The following is a 17085-nucleotide window of genomic DNA, read 5'->3' on the forward strand; positions in this document are numbered from 1 at the left end:
CTGAATTAACTCTATCCCATGACCTTTTTCATTCTCTAGATCCAATTACATTACTTTTTCATTGCTTGGGTGCCTTTGAACCACTACAGAAATGTTAGTTGTAAATATTCTGTTTATATAACGGAACTATGGTTCAAAATTTCATTACATATTTGGTACATAATTAACAAAATAAAGTATTGATTTAAATAAATATTGCTTTAATGTACAATATTTTGGGAATAAAACAATCACAAGCAGGTGAGCTCATTTTACTTTATTATAAAGCTACAGTGACAGTATCTTGCAAATCTGAAAGAACAATTCTCACGTCTCATTTACAAAATGAGAAAGGAAGAAAGCTCCTTTTGCCACAGCTACTACCCAAATGTATTTATTAATCATTCCTTTAGCAGGATCTTTTCACACAGTCTTCCCACATACCATTATATCCAATGCTATAAAACATGTCAATCTAAAGGTTTCTAATAGTTGCAAAGTTAACAAGCAATTTCTGAAAGTAATTAGAAAAGGAAATGTGCAAACCCAGTGTCCTTTTAAAAGAGCTGTCCATGGTTTCAGCAAAATTATTATTCACTCAACTTCTACATCTTTAAACCCAATAGAAATTACTGTGCCCCTGGAGTCCCCTTATGCTTTCTGCATAACCAAGACTTAAGGGACACCTCACCTGAGGCAATCTTCCACAAGGAGACACTGCCTACACCCTGCCAAATGTAATTCCCTAGCCAAAAGAGACCCTAGTATCAATAGATTGGTGTTAAATTAAGTAAACTTAATGTAATAAATTAACAATAGATTAATGGAATAAATTGACAGGCAACATTCTTGATGACATCTGCTTGATAACATTTTTATTATATAATAATATAAATATTTTGGGAAATACTTCTTCAAGACTTCCTGTTACATAGTTGTTAGAAGAGATATTTAAATTTAAAGTCAGAATTTTTAAAAGATAGATTTATAATATGGCATTTATTTTCAAGCTTTGCATTTCAAATTCCAGTTGCAATTTATGTATGTATTTGAACCATTTTTTATTCAGAATCATTATGCTTCCATACACAATTATTACTTTTCTACTTATTCGTGCAGTAAATGCAGGCAAATTAACATCAGATTTAAATGAAGGTGGGACAAATGTTTCATTGTAAAATATTATAATAAAATGTACTGTTCAAGGAATATTGTTTTTATGCCAGCTTTTTTTTAATTCCTTGCACTTTATTTATCCATACTCTAAATAAATACATAAAGTACAAGGAATAAGAATAAATATGAAGTTCATATTCTACAGTTTTTAGGTGAACATTTTCCAGTCAAAATATGCTATCTTATCCTATATTTTTAATTATTGGAAGCTTTGAATTTTGCATAAAATTATAGTGACATATATATACAAATTATAGTCACAGTTTTCTTCACCTTTTCAGTTAGATAGTTCTAAGCTTTCTGTGCCCTTAAATTCATTCTTAGACTTCTAAAGGCCTGCTGATAAAACTCTCTCCTGAATAGATAGGCAAAATATAATGAAATTGAATGGATGTGCCTGCTAATTCTAAACAGAATGAGTCTGTTCTCTAGCCATTATTCATTTATCTTTTTCAGATTTTGAAATTGGTATAATATAAAAATAATGATTTATTATGAACAGGAGAAAATGACATGAGCAAATGAAAAAAAAACAATTAAAAAACAGAATTATTATTTTATTAAAGAAAAAGATGTATGGAAGTGTCTAACTCTCAAACTCTCTTTCTGAACCAAACGATTTAACCTAAGTTCAGATTTTTTTTAAAAAAATGTCTCTAGTACTTTTTAAGATACATACAGTATTGAAACCCTTGATTTGACTTGACAATAGCCTTTAATTGTATGATTGGCCTGGCATGGAAAATAAAACATTATTTTAATTTAATAGTCATTCAGAAAGCAATATTGTTTAATATTAATATTTCATCTTAAATATACATGAATTTATCCTGTGTTTTTAATGACAAGATGGAAAGGACTTAAATCTTTTGTTGTGTTTTTAGAAATTGCTGCATCATGTGATAGACAAGTTGCTGAACTGGCTCCATTAGGATCAAAAATAATTTAATCATTTGTGAGGCTGATAAATATTTAATTATTCTTAGCTATATAAGATAACATGTAACAGTAAATTTGTGTATTCAGTGTGTTAAAATGTTCATTTAATGTACCATATTAATAGCTAAAAATTTTAATGGGATGGGAGGAAGAAGACAGGAAGCCATTAAAGAAATGCTTCATCTGAAGTCCTGTCCCTGGAATCTGACCCCTATTGTAATTCTTCTTACACATGATGCATCATGTTTGTGGACCAATTCTTCTACAATAATTTCAGCCTAATATTGGTTTTCTTATTATATTTGAAGCAGGAATTGGCCAAATTTCTTATAAGAAATTACAATACATGTAGATGATATATGCACCTGTTATTCAAACTGATTTTTAATGTGCGACTAAAAAATGTTAATGAAGGAGGAAAAAACAATTCATATGATGAACAAGCATGATCCTGTCATAATACCAAAATGTCTCCAAAACTGCTTTATGCCAATGTAAAAAGATTTTATTATTCAAAATATATTATTTATCCAGGATTTTATGTCTATTTATTTTCATTCATTGAAGAGATATTTATACAGATTTTTCATATTATGAGAGCTGCATATTTCTTTGTTTGTTTAATTAAGCTGTAAATGGAATATAAAATTGCATGAGCAAAAACATCCTTGCATGACTGGATTTTTACACTTTTTCCTTTTTCCCTGCATTTCCTTCGAGATCAATGTACCATGCAAAATGTGTATTGCAGGTATAAAGAGTGTATAAGGGGAGGTATAAATCACTCCCACTCCCATTTTCCTGAACAAAAAGGGTTCTGTTAAAAGGGGGTGGTTTCTCTTGATGCTCTTTATTTCTACAACATAGTTGAGAAGTTAACAAAAATGGTTATTGTAATACTAATAAACAAACATTCTCTGATAAATTAACTATCAGTTGAGAAGGCATTAGGGTGTTAGTTTCCACATGAAGCTCCATCACTGGTTGGATATATTGTCAACATATAGTAGATGTAATTTATATTTATATTTATATATTTATATATTTATATATATATATATATATATATATATATATATATATATATATATATATATGTATGTATGTATGTATGTATGTATGTATGTATATGTATGTATGTATGTATGTATGTATGTAATACACACACACACACACACACACATATATATATCTTAAAACACACACACACACACACACACACACACACATATATATATCATTGTAAGATTCCTTCAGATTTCATGATTTATTTCTGTTGATTCTCTATTTTAATCTAAATTTTATATTGAGCATGAAATAAGCCTTTTGTTTCTAATACAGATGTGATGAATGCAGACTATGCTATCATTTTGGTTGTTTGGATCCTCCCTTGAAAAAATCTCCAAAGCAAACTGGCTATGGATGGATTTGTCAAGAATGTGATTCTTCCTCATCTAAAGTAAGTGAATAAGTCTGTTGAAAATGCAGATAGGATTTTGAAAAATATTTCACAAAAGCTCATATTCAGTTCCTACTAAAACACTGAAAGACAAAATTCATGCTGCTGGAAAGTTTTATATATTTTTTTTGCAAAACAGAGAATGATATTTATAATTATTCAAGTCAATACCTGGTGTAGAATGTGCTATATTTCTTAAGAGTTGAATGTCTGTGATAATTCTTCGAATCATACTATATTCCTTAATTTACTATAAGAACCTTATATTCTGTATATATTGGTTTAATAGATACATTTAAAATGAAATTGGAAATATAATTGAAAATATATGTAACTACAGCGCATTATTGCTGACTGTGCTTAATTCTTTTGATGTATTTACTTATAAAGATTAGATGAACTCAGTCTTTGTATAATTTATATAAATTCTGAAATAGACTATTTTAAGCTATGGAGCAAAACAAGGTTATAACTTTCCTTTTCAAATGGAAGTGTAAGTTTTACAGTGAATGTTATTAATTTTTTTGGTAAATATATAATTTTTGGTGTAGGATCCTTATAACCAAACACTGGTTTTGAACAGGTATATTTGCAGAAAGTCGAAAAGGTCAAGACAGTACTGCAGCCACACAATTAAATCTCCAACACTTTTTTATGTTCATAAAAGAGGGGTATTGCTTCAAAAGTCATCATGATGACTCTTTTCACCTATTCTTTGACAGACACCCAGATTCTGGACAATGAAAAACATTTCTGAGTATTGCTGTAGGCAATATTTCAAATTAAAACTGCTTGGAGATAAATAACTGAAAGCAGCGTAAATAGGAATAATTTATTATAAATGTTTGCTTGCCAGCAATGTTAACTTAAAAAACAGAGCTTTGGTACATAGCAATCTTACCTCTTGTTTATGATAATTCTAGTTAATTTTTATCTGTTTTTCAGCATTGGCAAATGTAATGGCATTTGAATGAGCAAATAATATTAGAAATGCTTTATAAAGATTTCTTGTTAATAATAGTTTTTCATAAAGCAGTATTTCATCAGTTTTAAAACAATTACTCTTGTTTTGTAGCATCATAATCTATTTTGCTGAATAATACTTCACTTTAAGTAAAAGTGCAATGACTTCCATTTTAAAAGTCTCTTGGCATGTTTGTACACTGCAGCCATTAATTATCTAATGAAAGCTTCCAAGTTTTACAAGTTTTTGGGCTCAATCCAGAAAATACATTTTATTAGTTGCAAACAGTTTTATTACCTGCATAAAATCCAACTATGGATTGGGATCATGTGTAGCAGTCCATCTCATGACTGTGTTTCCCCATCTAACTTTTAATTAGTTCATGATTTCTCCTTTCTGTTGCACATTTATCTGTGTGAAAGAAAACCAGAACCTTTCAGCACGTTGGAATTTTTAGTTAGGGCCTGAGCATTAACTTATATATATATGTAGCTCACACAAACACAGACATTCCGATGGACCATTCCTGAGAGATATCCATTGGAAATAGAAAAGTAAGCAAAACTGTCCTGATTGATATTCTTTATTTATGACAATGAATTTCAGACTGCAGAATCAATTTGTCAACACCACTTTTCTTTCCACTTATTTTCTTTATACATCAACAGTTTTGTGCATATGTTCCAATAGTGAAATAGCGGTGCTTTCTTCTTAGCTTTTAGTTTTTGTTTACAGTGTTCTTATACCAGTGAAATCAGAGTCAGAAAGGATTGTTCCAAATTAAAATTATAAGAGAATATTAGTATTTACTCACCTGAGCAGTGCGGTGGCCTAGAGATAAAGATGTTCATCTCCCACTTGGAAGGTTGAGAGTTCAATCCTAGGCAGTGACAGATGTTTCTCCATTAAGGCACAAAGAGAAAATATCTGCTGTGAACTCCATGTAAGCATCAGAAAGGGTATCCAGCCAGTAAACACTCAGCTCCTTTCAGTCGCCCCAATACCACCCTGATAAAAGGGATTACGTAAAAAGAAAAAAAAAATGTTTACGCACTTAGTATTAAAACCATCAACTTAATGTAAACTATCAGATAAATTAATATAAACTGTAAGATAAATTAAATAGTAACTACTGATATATTATTTGTAGAATAATTAACTATATAAATAATATAATATATAATTTAATATATTAATAATTCCATTAGCAAATATAAGAAACTGCAGGATAGTAATTCTTTTATAAAAGCATAAAGGTGTTTGTATTCTTTAGTGCTAGTACTAATATTTGTATAATCTGTTTTCACAATGCAAACATACATTTACTGTTTTTATTTTGATAATTTAATGTGCTCTTTTAGATAGGAAACATGTTTTATTACTTATTTTTTATTTATTAGTTAAATTTATTTGCCGCCCATCTCACCATGGAGCTACTCTGGGAACTTTACAACAATAAAAAAAAGATAACAATAAACAAATAAAACAATAAAAATAAACAGGGGAACAGTGGTGGGGTTCAAATTTTTTTACTACCGGTTCTGTGGGTGTGGCTTGGTGGGCATGGCAGGGGAAGGATACTGTAAAATCTCCAGTCAGAGGTGGTATTTGCCGGTTCTCCGAACTACTCAAACTTTCTGCTACTGGTTCTCCAGAACTGGTCAGAACCTGCGGAATGCCACCTCTGCAGTAGAAGTACAACAATATGAAAAATGAGCAAAGGGGAGAGCAGGAAGCACAGAGGGAAGGTGGAATCAGCTAGTTAATACAGCAACCATTTCCAGGGATTGAATGACTGAGAGCAAGGAATCCTGATCCAGGAAAAGCTGCAGCTGGTACACCAACACAACTGAAATTGTATTTAAATGTACTAAATACAATTAAAACAATCAACTTTCTTTTTTCACAGTATGTTATACAATGTGTACCGATAAGTTTTATTTTAAGTGAATCACCTTGCTCACCTCTTAAAAGAAATGACATTGAAAGAGAAAGTCTACATTACTTAAAAATAATTGCTATTAATAGAGAAACATCTGTAAAAATGTCTACCAGTTTGAAAAAAAATAAGATATTGGATAGAAGTCCATTGATATAAATTAATTGCTATATTATAATCTAGTTTTTTTAATAGCTTTATGGCATTTCATAAAATTATTTCAAAACAATGATCAGAATTTAATGGAATCAGTCTTGGAATCACATTTGGACTATAAGAATAAGTAATGGAATCTAATGCTTTGGAATATGAGGTAACTCATAAAAAAATATAAATCATTTATTCTTTTTGCATTAAGAGATTGTTACTAACCTAATTTGCTAAAAATATTTGTTTTCCTTGCAACAAAGTAAATTGACAGCATACAACCACATTTTTAGTCCCAGAGTCATCTAATTCTTGCACAGGGATAAGTATAAAAGTGCCTAAGGAGATCTTAAGCTATTGAGGACAAAACAGCTATTTCACCCAAATACTTTTATTCTCAATTTTAAATAGCCTTGAAAATTGACATTATTCTGTGTTGTGCCAGTTGTATGCATTGCTAAGGATCTCCTGATTTCTTTTGTTGCTTGCCTTGACTCGGATATGGATAACCATACTATTGATGTCTTTGTCTGATTTGAGATAGGATGGCTTGAGAAACATATGGAAAAAGACTTGAGGATCTGTATGTATAGCTTGCTATAAAAAGTAGCATCATTCTTCTTTGTTAGTCAGTGTACATTTGTTAATACGGGGCACAAGTGATTTTTGCCTTTTCTGTCACTAAAAGTGGCTGTTGAAGAAACATCACATTCACTGTGTTGATTTATTTAAAATATTCCCTTTTTATAGGAAAAGTTAAAAAAATTGAAAATACTTTACAAATATATGAAAATCACTACTATAGACAATAATATAAATTAAAAAGCCAATATTGCTTCTGCTGAAAGATTTTCTTAATAATCTTAAATATATATTATTTGAATATCTACTTTTGAAGACTATTATTCAAACAGGTTATTATAGAAGACAACAGTCTGGGGTTAAAGAAAATGAAATATAAACCTTAATTGTCTTTCACATTTTAGTTTCACTAATGTAGAATAATTCAAGTACACTGGTGATGGGTGCACCATTTGAGGACCTGAAGGGCCAGATTGAGGGTAGATTATCTTGGAAAAGATCTGTCTATTTGGTTACTAGGAGTTATAGTGTGGTGATGCTTAATAAAATTCCAATTCCAGTGTTTTGGTGTCTTTTGAATTATTAAAAAAAGCCTATAAGAAAACAGTCTGCTAGAATAGAATTTATTTTAAAGCAGCAATAGGGCAAATTGTCACATGTAAGTTCAGGACTCATGAGTACTGTTACTGTCAAAAATATATAGTCATTGATAGGACCTAACTATATAATTTGATTTTGCTCAGCCTTTTTTTAACAGCATTCAGTAGTTATTTATCTAGTTTTGCATAATTCATAATTTAGAACAGGTGATATTGTATTCCTAGACATTTCCAGATTTTACTGGATGTTATGCAAACATTACCTGAGCAATCAGTGTTAGTTACAGTATAATGAAATCATAATCACTTGTGAAAAAAATGTGTGATACCTTGCACAAAGGCTTTTGCAAGCAGAAACAAAGTTATATACTACTTGCATAAAAATGAAAATAGTTTTCTTAGAAGGTAGTTAGACTAATTAAAGTAGGAAAAGGAAGAAAGATTTCTTTAGATCTTTTCTTTAGACTTTATCATGCTTCACATTCCGTACTGAAAGCAATTTACTTTTTCTACATAGGACAACCAAGTACTACAGTAACATATAATTTTAATTTAGTTTACTTTATTATCATTGTACCTCATACAATGAAATCAAACACCATCTTCAGTGCACATCATGACCATGACCATGAAAATAAACACAAACACACATCCTTCACCTTTCACACATTGAATTGGAAACCCCCGACATCACACCAACACTGCACTATACAGCAGAATTCAAAAGAGCTACTGCCCTGGGATAGAAGCTGTTTTTTAGCTTATTTGTCCTTATTTTTATTATTCTGTACCATCTGCCAGATGGTAATAGTTCAAAAAAAGGGTTCCCAGGATGAGATGGATCTTTGAGAATGTTTTGAGCTTTCTTAAGTCTAATTAATTTAAATTAATTTAAGGGAATATGTTGAGACTAATATGCATATTCCCTTGATTTCTTTTTTTTTTTTCAAATTGGTTTTCAAAGCAACATACTCTGTCTTTAGTGAATAAGAGTAAGGTTGCTACAGAATATAAAGGCAATGTATTCATTTTGTTCCTAATATTTGTCAAGGAGTTTTCAGTTTTAAGATCTTGGATTGCCTGCTATCTGTGAAGTGTGGGCTTGCCTCTCTCCCCTTGAAACTAATGCTTAACTAGATCTTGCCCTGTACTTTTCATTTCTACTAACTGCAAAATACCTTATGTGTTAAATATAGGGTGAAGTGGATGGAATGAAAAACAAGTATCAGGTAATTGTTAAACATGTAAAATTAGATATTTATTTTCTAATTTAAATAACAGTGATTGTTGGCATATATACATTGATTTTAGTATGAATACTTAATTGTTAAAATACTGCAAATGATTTTGCATTACATTTTATACCTTAAGGAATACAGACCCACGAAATAATTGTATGTGCATTGCAGTGTAGAGCTAAAATCATAGATTGTGTTAAGCACAGCAATAATTTCAGCCAAAAAGAAGCCTGTTGCAAAGAACCAAAAAAAGGAAGAGTTTACTCAAGGCAAAAGTGAACACAGGTTTGGGCTGGCTATATTTAAGTAAATCCCTAGATTTGTGACTAAAAGTCCTTTTGGCTTTAAGATAGAGTAAGTCCTCAAAAGAGTACTTTAACCTTTCCTCTGAGATTCATGGGTAAACTAATGTATGTATGTACCAACAATGGCTGGATTTCTCCCTTTTGACAAATCACTTACATCTCATTAACTTGTCAAATTCCACCATTGAACCAGATTTAAATTCCCAAGTATGCTTGGAAGAGTGGCACTAGCTTTTTCAAATGGACATAAATTCCCTTCACTGAAAAGGTGCATGCTTTAATGTCTGAACAGCCATGTTACTTGTGGGCTAATTCATGATGCTGCTTTCATCAAGGATCATGTGAATGTTTTAGCAGCATTGTTTACCCATTCATCATGCTTTATCAACTTTGTGCTTCTCCATACCATATATTGAAAGAACATCGCTGTAGAGATTCTTGCATTTGGAGGGGAAGATTTCTTTTTAAAAACATAGACCACATAACTAAAGAATTTGAAAGACATTGGAGAGCATTACTGAATACATGGTTTGCAATGTAAGACATCCGTTTAGAAGTTATCTAGTTTTTCTTACAGAAGTATGGAAAGCCTATCCCATCCAAGTAAATCTGCCCTATAGTTGCACAATTCTTATGTTTGTAATTTCCAGGAATTAATGATAATTGTTTTAAAATTATTATTAATTTAAAAAATAATTGTTTTTAAAATATTTAAGAATATTATCTAATCTTCCCCTGTTCTGTTTTCTATATTAAGCAACTATTAAAATGGAACCTATTTTTGTAAGCCACCCAGAATCATTAAGAGTAAATAGGCAGCTACACAAATTTTCTTAAATAAATAAAAATTTAAACCCATGCCTTTGAAAAAACATCAAAACAATCATGAGCAGTGATACTTTTATATGCTTTGAACTATAATTCCTAGTCCTATAATCAGAATATTTACTTGTGAGGAATGACTATGGGTGCAAGACTGGAAATGGAGCAGCTTGAGAAAAAAAGGTTCTGAAATATTTAATATTCAAGAGCCTAGTCAAACTTAGTAACCTGCTGCCTATTTTATCAAATCTCTAAGCTATTTATATTGATGATGCTTGGAACATATTATGCAAATACATCAATAGTCACTTAAGTATTGGTCTCAAAAAAAAGTTATGTTAACATATATTTAAATAGAAACGGGCACCCTGTGTGTGTGTGTGTGTGTGTGCGTGCGCGCGCGCTATCTTTATTACTTGTATAAATAATTCAAAAAGGTAAATATACCCAATAATCTTTCTTCCTCTTATTTTTCCACAACAATCCTATGTGGTAGTTTGCCTGAAAAGAAAGTTACTCGCCCAAGGTCACCCGACTGATTTTTATGCCTAAAACAAGACTAAAATGCATAGACTCCTGGTTTCTAGCCTGGAGCCTTGGATCTAATATCAGTAGCACTAGACACTGTCTTAAAAAATGGACCACATTGATTCTCACAGTTTTATAGTTTCAAACTGGATGTGTATCTTTTTACTGAAGAATTGTTAAGTTATCATTGTTAGAATATGAAATAATTTATATATAATATGATAAACTATATTTAGCAAAGAACTATGGTTGAATTTGCCAACTTTTCCTAGTCAGAAAAATAATTTAGATAATAAATTCCGCAGGAGACTCAGGATATTTTTGGCTTTCCCCAAAGATGCTAATTTGTTTAAAAGCTGCATACTATAGTGTAGGTCATCTCCTTGAGTGTATCAAATGACTATTGCCTTGAAAATATTACTTCTATTATTAAAAATCAATGGTGTGTCAACTCAGGCATCCATCAGAATCCAAACATGGTGGATAGTGAATACCAAATAAAACAATTTTTAGAATAATTCTTCATAATTCATAACTTTGATTATGTTCTGCCTTTCTTTTGCACAAAAAAAATCAGAAATATTAGGTAGGCTTGAAGCAAAGAATTGCCATATTTGCTTTAAAAGGAAGATCAGAAGCACTTCAATGTGTATAACAATTAATTAACTTTCAATATATGTCTTTTTAAGCCACTGGCATAATGGAAAGCTACTTCCTGTGCTGAAGATATGGCTTTCAAATTCAAGGCAATGGAATTAAAATAAAATGTGCCTCAAGCAGATTGGTGTCAGGTGTTATGGCTTTGATGGTAAAGTCTTCAAATCCAAGCATTGAGCATCTTAAAACTATTTTAGGTATCATATTAATTTTCCAATATTATGTCCTACTTTTTCTCCAAGAAATTTCAGGAATGTTATATAACCCCCCCTCACCAGTATTATTTTAACCATAGTTTTGTGAACTAAGTAGCTGAAGAGAGATAGTGCTAAGACCAACATTGCTCAGAGGGGTATATGGCTGAATGGAGATTTGGATTTGGATTTCCTACCTCATTTAATTTAATAATTGTGTTAGAAGAGTGAAACAGTTAGGTCGAATAAATGGCATATTCTTGAATGCTTCTGAATCCGCACTGCTGCCTGCTACCAGTTTACCCTGCTGCAAGCCCTTTTGAATTTGAATAGACTGAATAGAAAGCTTGCTAGTCCTTGTGACTATTTTCATTCTAGGGTTGCTCATTTGTTCAGATGAAAATGTATTTTAAAAATGCACTTTATGTAGATTTCTGATTAACATGACCTTTTTTTTTCATCTAGCAACTAAGATAGATCACAGTTCAAAGCATTTTCCCATATGAGTTGCTTTTTCCATAGTTTTTATCCTGTACACAAATTAGCAATTGGAGACTCTCTAGCTCTATTCCAATGTATTGAATATTTCTATATTACTGTTCCACATGTTCATTGTTAGCATTTCTATAGGGAGTAAACATCCTTATCCTAGATTGGTTCCTGGGAGATATCTGTAATAATCCTCTATAGCCAATAGTCTTCCATAGTTAGACAAACCAAACCAATTTTCTCACACTCACAAATTTCATAGCCACACATGTCATGTTTGAGAGCTAAAAATGCACTTAGATTCACCTTTTTTTAATCTGATTTGTTTTTAAGATTCCTGATAATATTCATTATAAACAATTTTACCTATGAATTGTAGCGCAATTATATTCTGTAATTGCAAAGTTTGGTTACTGTTTACTATTTAAGAACCCAATTAATTTTAAGAATAACATTATTGAAAAAATAGATATGACTCTTTATGTTCAGAAACTTTCTCATGAACTGCTAATTGCTACAAAACCTAGTGCTTACAAAAATATATACACTATTACTGGTATTTAAAATGTAGGTGTGGTTTTGGTAGTCAAATATCAAAGGAAAATGGAAAATTCGATAATTTCCAAAAAGTAGCCCTTGAAAATATGCAACAAACAATCATCAGTTATGGCCTAAAATATAGTTTGATGCATTAATATAATTTTTATAAATACCTTTTTAATCTCTGTATGCTGCTGCATGCCTAACAAATGATTCCTATGCCTGTATCATTTCCTTATTAATTTTTATTATATTTTCATGCTGTTTTAGTTAACTGTATAGCAGGCTATGCAGGAAGAAAAAAGTGTGGCATGAATAACAGTTTATTTTCAAAGTTACAGAATGGTAAAGTAATATTCCATATTTCCTAATAAATTCCTTATTCCCATCATGCAGTTAATGTATTATAGTTAATGCAGATCTACTACAACTTTTGTTCAAATTTTTCAAAGATTGTGATGCTTCAAAATCAACAAAAAATTCCTCTACTGGTACACTAGGTATGTTACTAATTCTTATATTCTGTTCTTCTTGTACACATGCCATGAGTACAAGAAGCACAATTACAAAATTGTGCCATATAATTATAAAAGTAGATTGGTTACCAATTTTGGAAACCTGAAATATATATTTAAATTATCATTTTACACAAAATACAAGTAGAATGCTAATGGGATAAAAATACATTATGATTGGAGAGTTGTTTTATGAAAAAATAAATCATATTTATTAAATATACATAAAATTCAAACAGGTTACTTGTATCCTTTGCACAATGAACAATCTTGGCTGTCTAATAGTCTTATTTATAATCATGTTTTCATGGCTTCAACTGGTAAAGATAGAAATTGTGTCTTGTTTTTGTTATCATATTCTGAAATGTAATTCTGCTATATTCACTTGCTTATTTCACTCAGTATTGTAGTTATTTTTTCCAGAAGTGCAATGGCTTTTGCAGTCTCTGCCTAAGAAAATTTTCAGTTCATTTTCTGAATCTGAATGACTTCTAAGAGGATCATAATTTTTATTTTTATTTGAATACCTCATTGAATGATTTAAATCAAATTACCCTTTTTGTTCAGTCAGAACAGTATTCTGAAGAGTTTGTGCTTGTCTATTTATTATAGTTATATTGTTGCAAAAGACTAATAGGATAAACGTGTATACTAGAATGTGTTTATTGGAGCATGGCAGTGAAATTCTTATTTATTTAGAATTTTTCTTTGTACAATGGTGAACATTTTTTATTTTTGAGAGGAAAATCAAATATTAAATGAAATGTGGACAATGCATTTATGAATAATAACCACAGAAAATAAAAGGAGATGTCTGATTTGAACAATCAGGTACTATTTATATGCAGAAGAAAGAACCAATTACTTGATTTTTATTATTCTTGCTGTTAAAAATGTTTTCTTTCAATAGTTTACATATCAATATAGTTTTAAGTTTGTTAAAATTAACTCTCCCAAATTACACAAGAATTTTGCGACTTTGTGGCTGGTTTTAAAAATATTTTTTCTTCATTTTAGCTTGTCACTAAATTTATATTTCATAAAAGTGATTATGTGGTTCAAAGGTTTATAAAGTCCATTGAATGTATGTGGAATTTTGTGTACTTTTAATCTTTTGCCTTGAAGGCTTTATAGCGCAACAAGCACTGTCAAACTCTATACAGGTAGTCTTCAAATTATGATGGCAAGTGGGACAAGAATTGCTTATTTATTTATTTATTGAATTTAGATTGCCGCCTATTCGCCCATGATGCTAACCGTTGTGATTATAAAGCGCATCACCACATCACTTAGCAACTGCAGTCCAAACAGTCTAGGTCAAAATTTGGAGAACCACAGGTTTGTAAAACAGAAAGCAGATATGCAGGTAGTTCTTGACTTACAGCCATTCATTTAGTGACCATTCAAAGTTAAAATGGCATTGCATTGACTGTTTTTCACACTTAGACCTACTGCATCAAAATTCAGACGTTTGGCACTGACATTGTATTGCAGTGTCCCTGAGTCATGTAATCACAGTTTGCGACCTTCTGATTAGCAGAGTCATTATTTATAGACTCGCAGTATTGACTATCACAGCATCCTAATGGTTATGTGATCAAGATTTGGGTCCTGTAACCATCACACATTACAATAGTTACAGCATCCCAAAATCACAGGATCATCATTTATGACCTTTTCACATGGCTTCCAACAAGCAAAGTGAGGAAATCAATAGAAAGTCACAAGTCACCCTCACACGAGGTCTCACTTAATGACTGTGCATTATCTTTTTTAACAACTGCAACTGAGACTACCAGAGCTGCTAATTTTGCTAAGACTTGAGCAAAATATGGCAAAGTAATAAATATGAGATAGTTATAGGAAATTGAGAAGCTAGCGATTATTTGGTGATAGAAGCAAAGAGAAAGTTGGAATTCTTGGTAAGTTAGTAAACTGTCTATAACTCTTGAATGCATTGCCATTTCTTTATGATCTCCATGCAATCCTGCATGAAAAATTCTAGTATCTTTTCCATCTGTAGCATATTTTGATCTGCTTCTTTAACTAGAACATTTTTGTTCTAGTTGCAGAGTCTAAAACGTCCAGTTATGGTTATTAGATGTATTTTTGTAGTATGTTAGATGGCTTATATGAAATATAAGCATCCTGAGATGAATTGCAATATTTTGGAATAGGATTATAATAGGATTATATCAGGCCGTAAGATTTACGGAACTAGCCATTATTAGAGCATAGTTTCTATTTTGTGTTTGGAATATAAAAGTACCCTTGAAGAGCCAAAGTATGTGAAATAATAGTCCAGTCTAGTCATACATAGACACACACACACGAAAAATAGATCTTAAAAAATTTCCAGTGAATTTAGCAGAGTAATATTCTACATAATTTTCAGTGTCTTTAATTTATGAAGACTGAAGAATTTTCCAGCTTTCAAACCAGCACTAGTTTTGACCTTTCAGTTACTGTGAGCTCAGCAAAAGATTGCTGATTAATTTTCCTACTAAAATGGTAGCTGAAGTGTTCATTCCTTTTTTTAATAAATAGATCCATTTTAATACTGCTGCTGACTTAGATATAATAAAATGTTTTTTCAATTCCGCTTCCACTATATTAATAATTGCATCTATATTAGCAGCTTGCCACAAATGATTTTGGAACACTCAGCTAATTTGCATTAAATCAAATACATAGCATCGTCTGTTTTGTCTTATTCCTGACACTTTTCAATCCCATTGTGCAAACCTTATTTACAAGTCTCAGCACATGTGTATATGTAACATATTTGGTAGAACCTTTTTACAAAGACAGCATTTATTTGCAACATGTCTTTATTCTTAACAGTACAAATACAAATAAGTGTGACAACTAAAGAATATTGCTGAAGGAAGAGATTTAAAATTTGTACTGTTTACTCCTCAGATGAAGTTCTGTATCCAGTTATAAAAGTTTACAAAATATTATTTCACATTATCGCCACCTATTTGTACAGCTACTTGAGAAATCATATAGGATAATGCAGCATTCCTTATCAGAGACTGGATGAAGAAATGATTCTTAGTACTCAACAAGTACTTCAAATCCTAAATGATTGGTAGCAAAGTATCAATTTTGATATGTTATAAAACATTTATAATACTTGATATGCTTGATTATTTATTTATTTAAATCTATAACACCTTATTTTTGTAAGTAACTCAAGGCAGCAATCATACCTAATACTCCTCCTCTTTGCCTCACAAAAACAACTTAAGCAGGTTAGGCAGGCAGGTTGGCTGAGTGACTGACTGGCCCAAAGACACCTGGTTATTGCCTTGTTTCAGAATCTGACATAATATATGACAATCTTTAGAAATATTGCTTAGGCTCAATTCAAGTTTTACTATTCAAATGTGTATATTTAGGTCATTAGGAAAATATTTTCTCTTTTAAAGTTATATCCTCTAGTGAGAATGAGAAATTACTCTATAATGTTTAATTTATAAGTCTAATGAGCATTTTCAAAACTGTTATTTAGGTTGGCTGCATGCCAATTCATATTTACTGTATTTACTGTCCATAGGAAACTTCCATAAACAATATAGTGTGTAGTGGACATTATCTTATAGCATCTGTTTGATAATTCCTTCAAAAGCCTGTTGGAAATACTGAAAAATTGAACTGACACTTTTTTGCACTTTCCAAAGCTTGTGTGAACAGAATTCACACATTCTACAGTATTAACATGATTAGTGAATGTTTGATCACTTAATCTTTTAATGCTACAATACAAAATATGTCTTGAGGTTATGGGCATTTTTCTCGTGAATATCTAACATATGTTACTATAATTTATATATGTCCTGATCATTTTTTTTACAAACTTTGAAACCATTCTAATTAAATTACCACATAAATCCATAAAAGAAATCAAAGGACACAAACCGTTATTTGATCAGGATGATTTTGTGATAATGTATAGTATTCACAAGACACATCTTTCAGGTGTACTAAAGAGCACCAAGCATTAGAGT

At 30.9% G+C, this 17085-nt stretch overlaps 1 protein-coding gene across 7 annotated transcripts in view; it reads left to right on the forward strand.

Moving 5' to 3' along the window:
* Positions 1–17085, forward strand: part of PHF14 (PHD finger protein 14) — a 142804-nt gene that overhangs the window by 94332 nt on the left and 31387 nt on the right. For 5 of the 7 annotated variants that reach the window (XR_015740114.1, XM_087916516.1, XM_026706333.2 and 2 more), the window contains 2 exons: positions 3436–3553; positions 8981–9013. Coding sequence is in view for 6 of the 7 variants with exons in the window: in XM_087916516.1 (XP_087772642.1) it covers positions 3436–3553; positions 8981–9013 (151 nt within the window). In the remaining variant the exon portion in view is untranslated. The remainder of the gene's footprint in view (positions 1–3435; positions 3554–8980; positions 9014–17085) is intronic. The other 2 variants (XM_026706336.2, XM_087916517.1) reach the window with 1 other exon arrangement.

This window comes from Pseudonaja textilis, chromosome Z, assembly GCF_049901715.1.
Source record: "Pseudonaja textilis isolate UNSWEBS1 chromosome Z, rPseTex1.2, whole genome shotgun sequence".
NCBI lineage: Eukaryota > Metazoa > Chordata > Lepidosauria > Squamata > Elapidae > Pseudonaja > Pseudonaja textilis.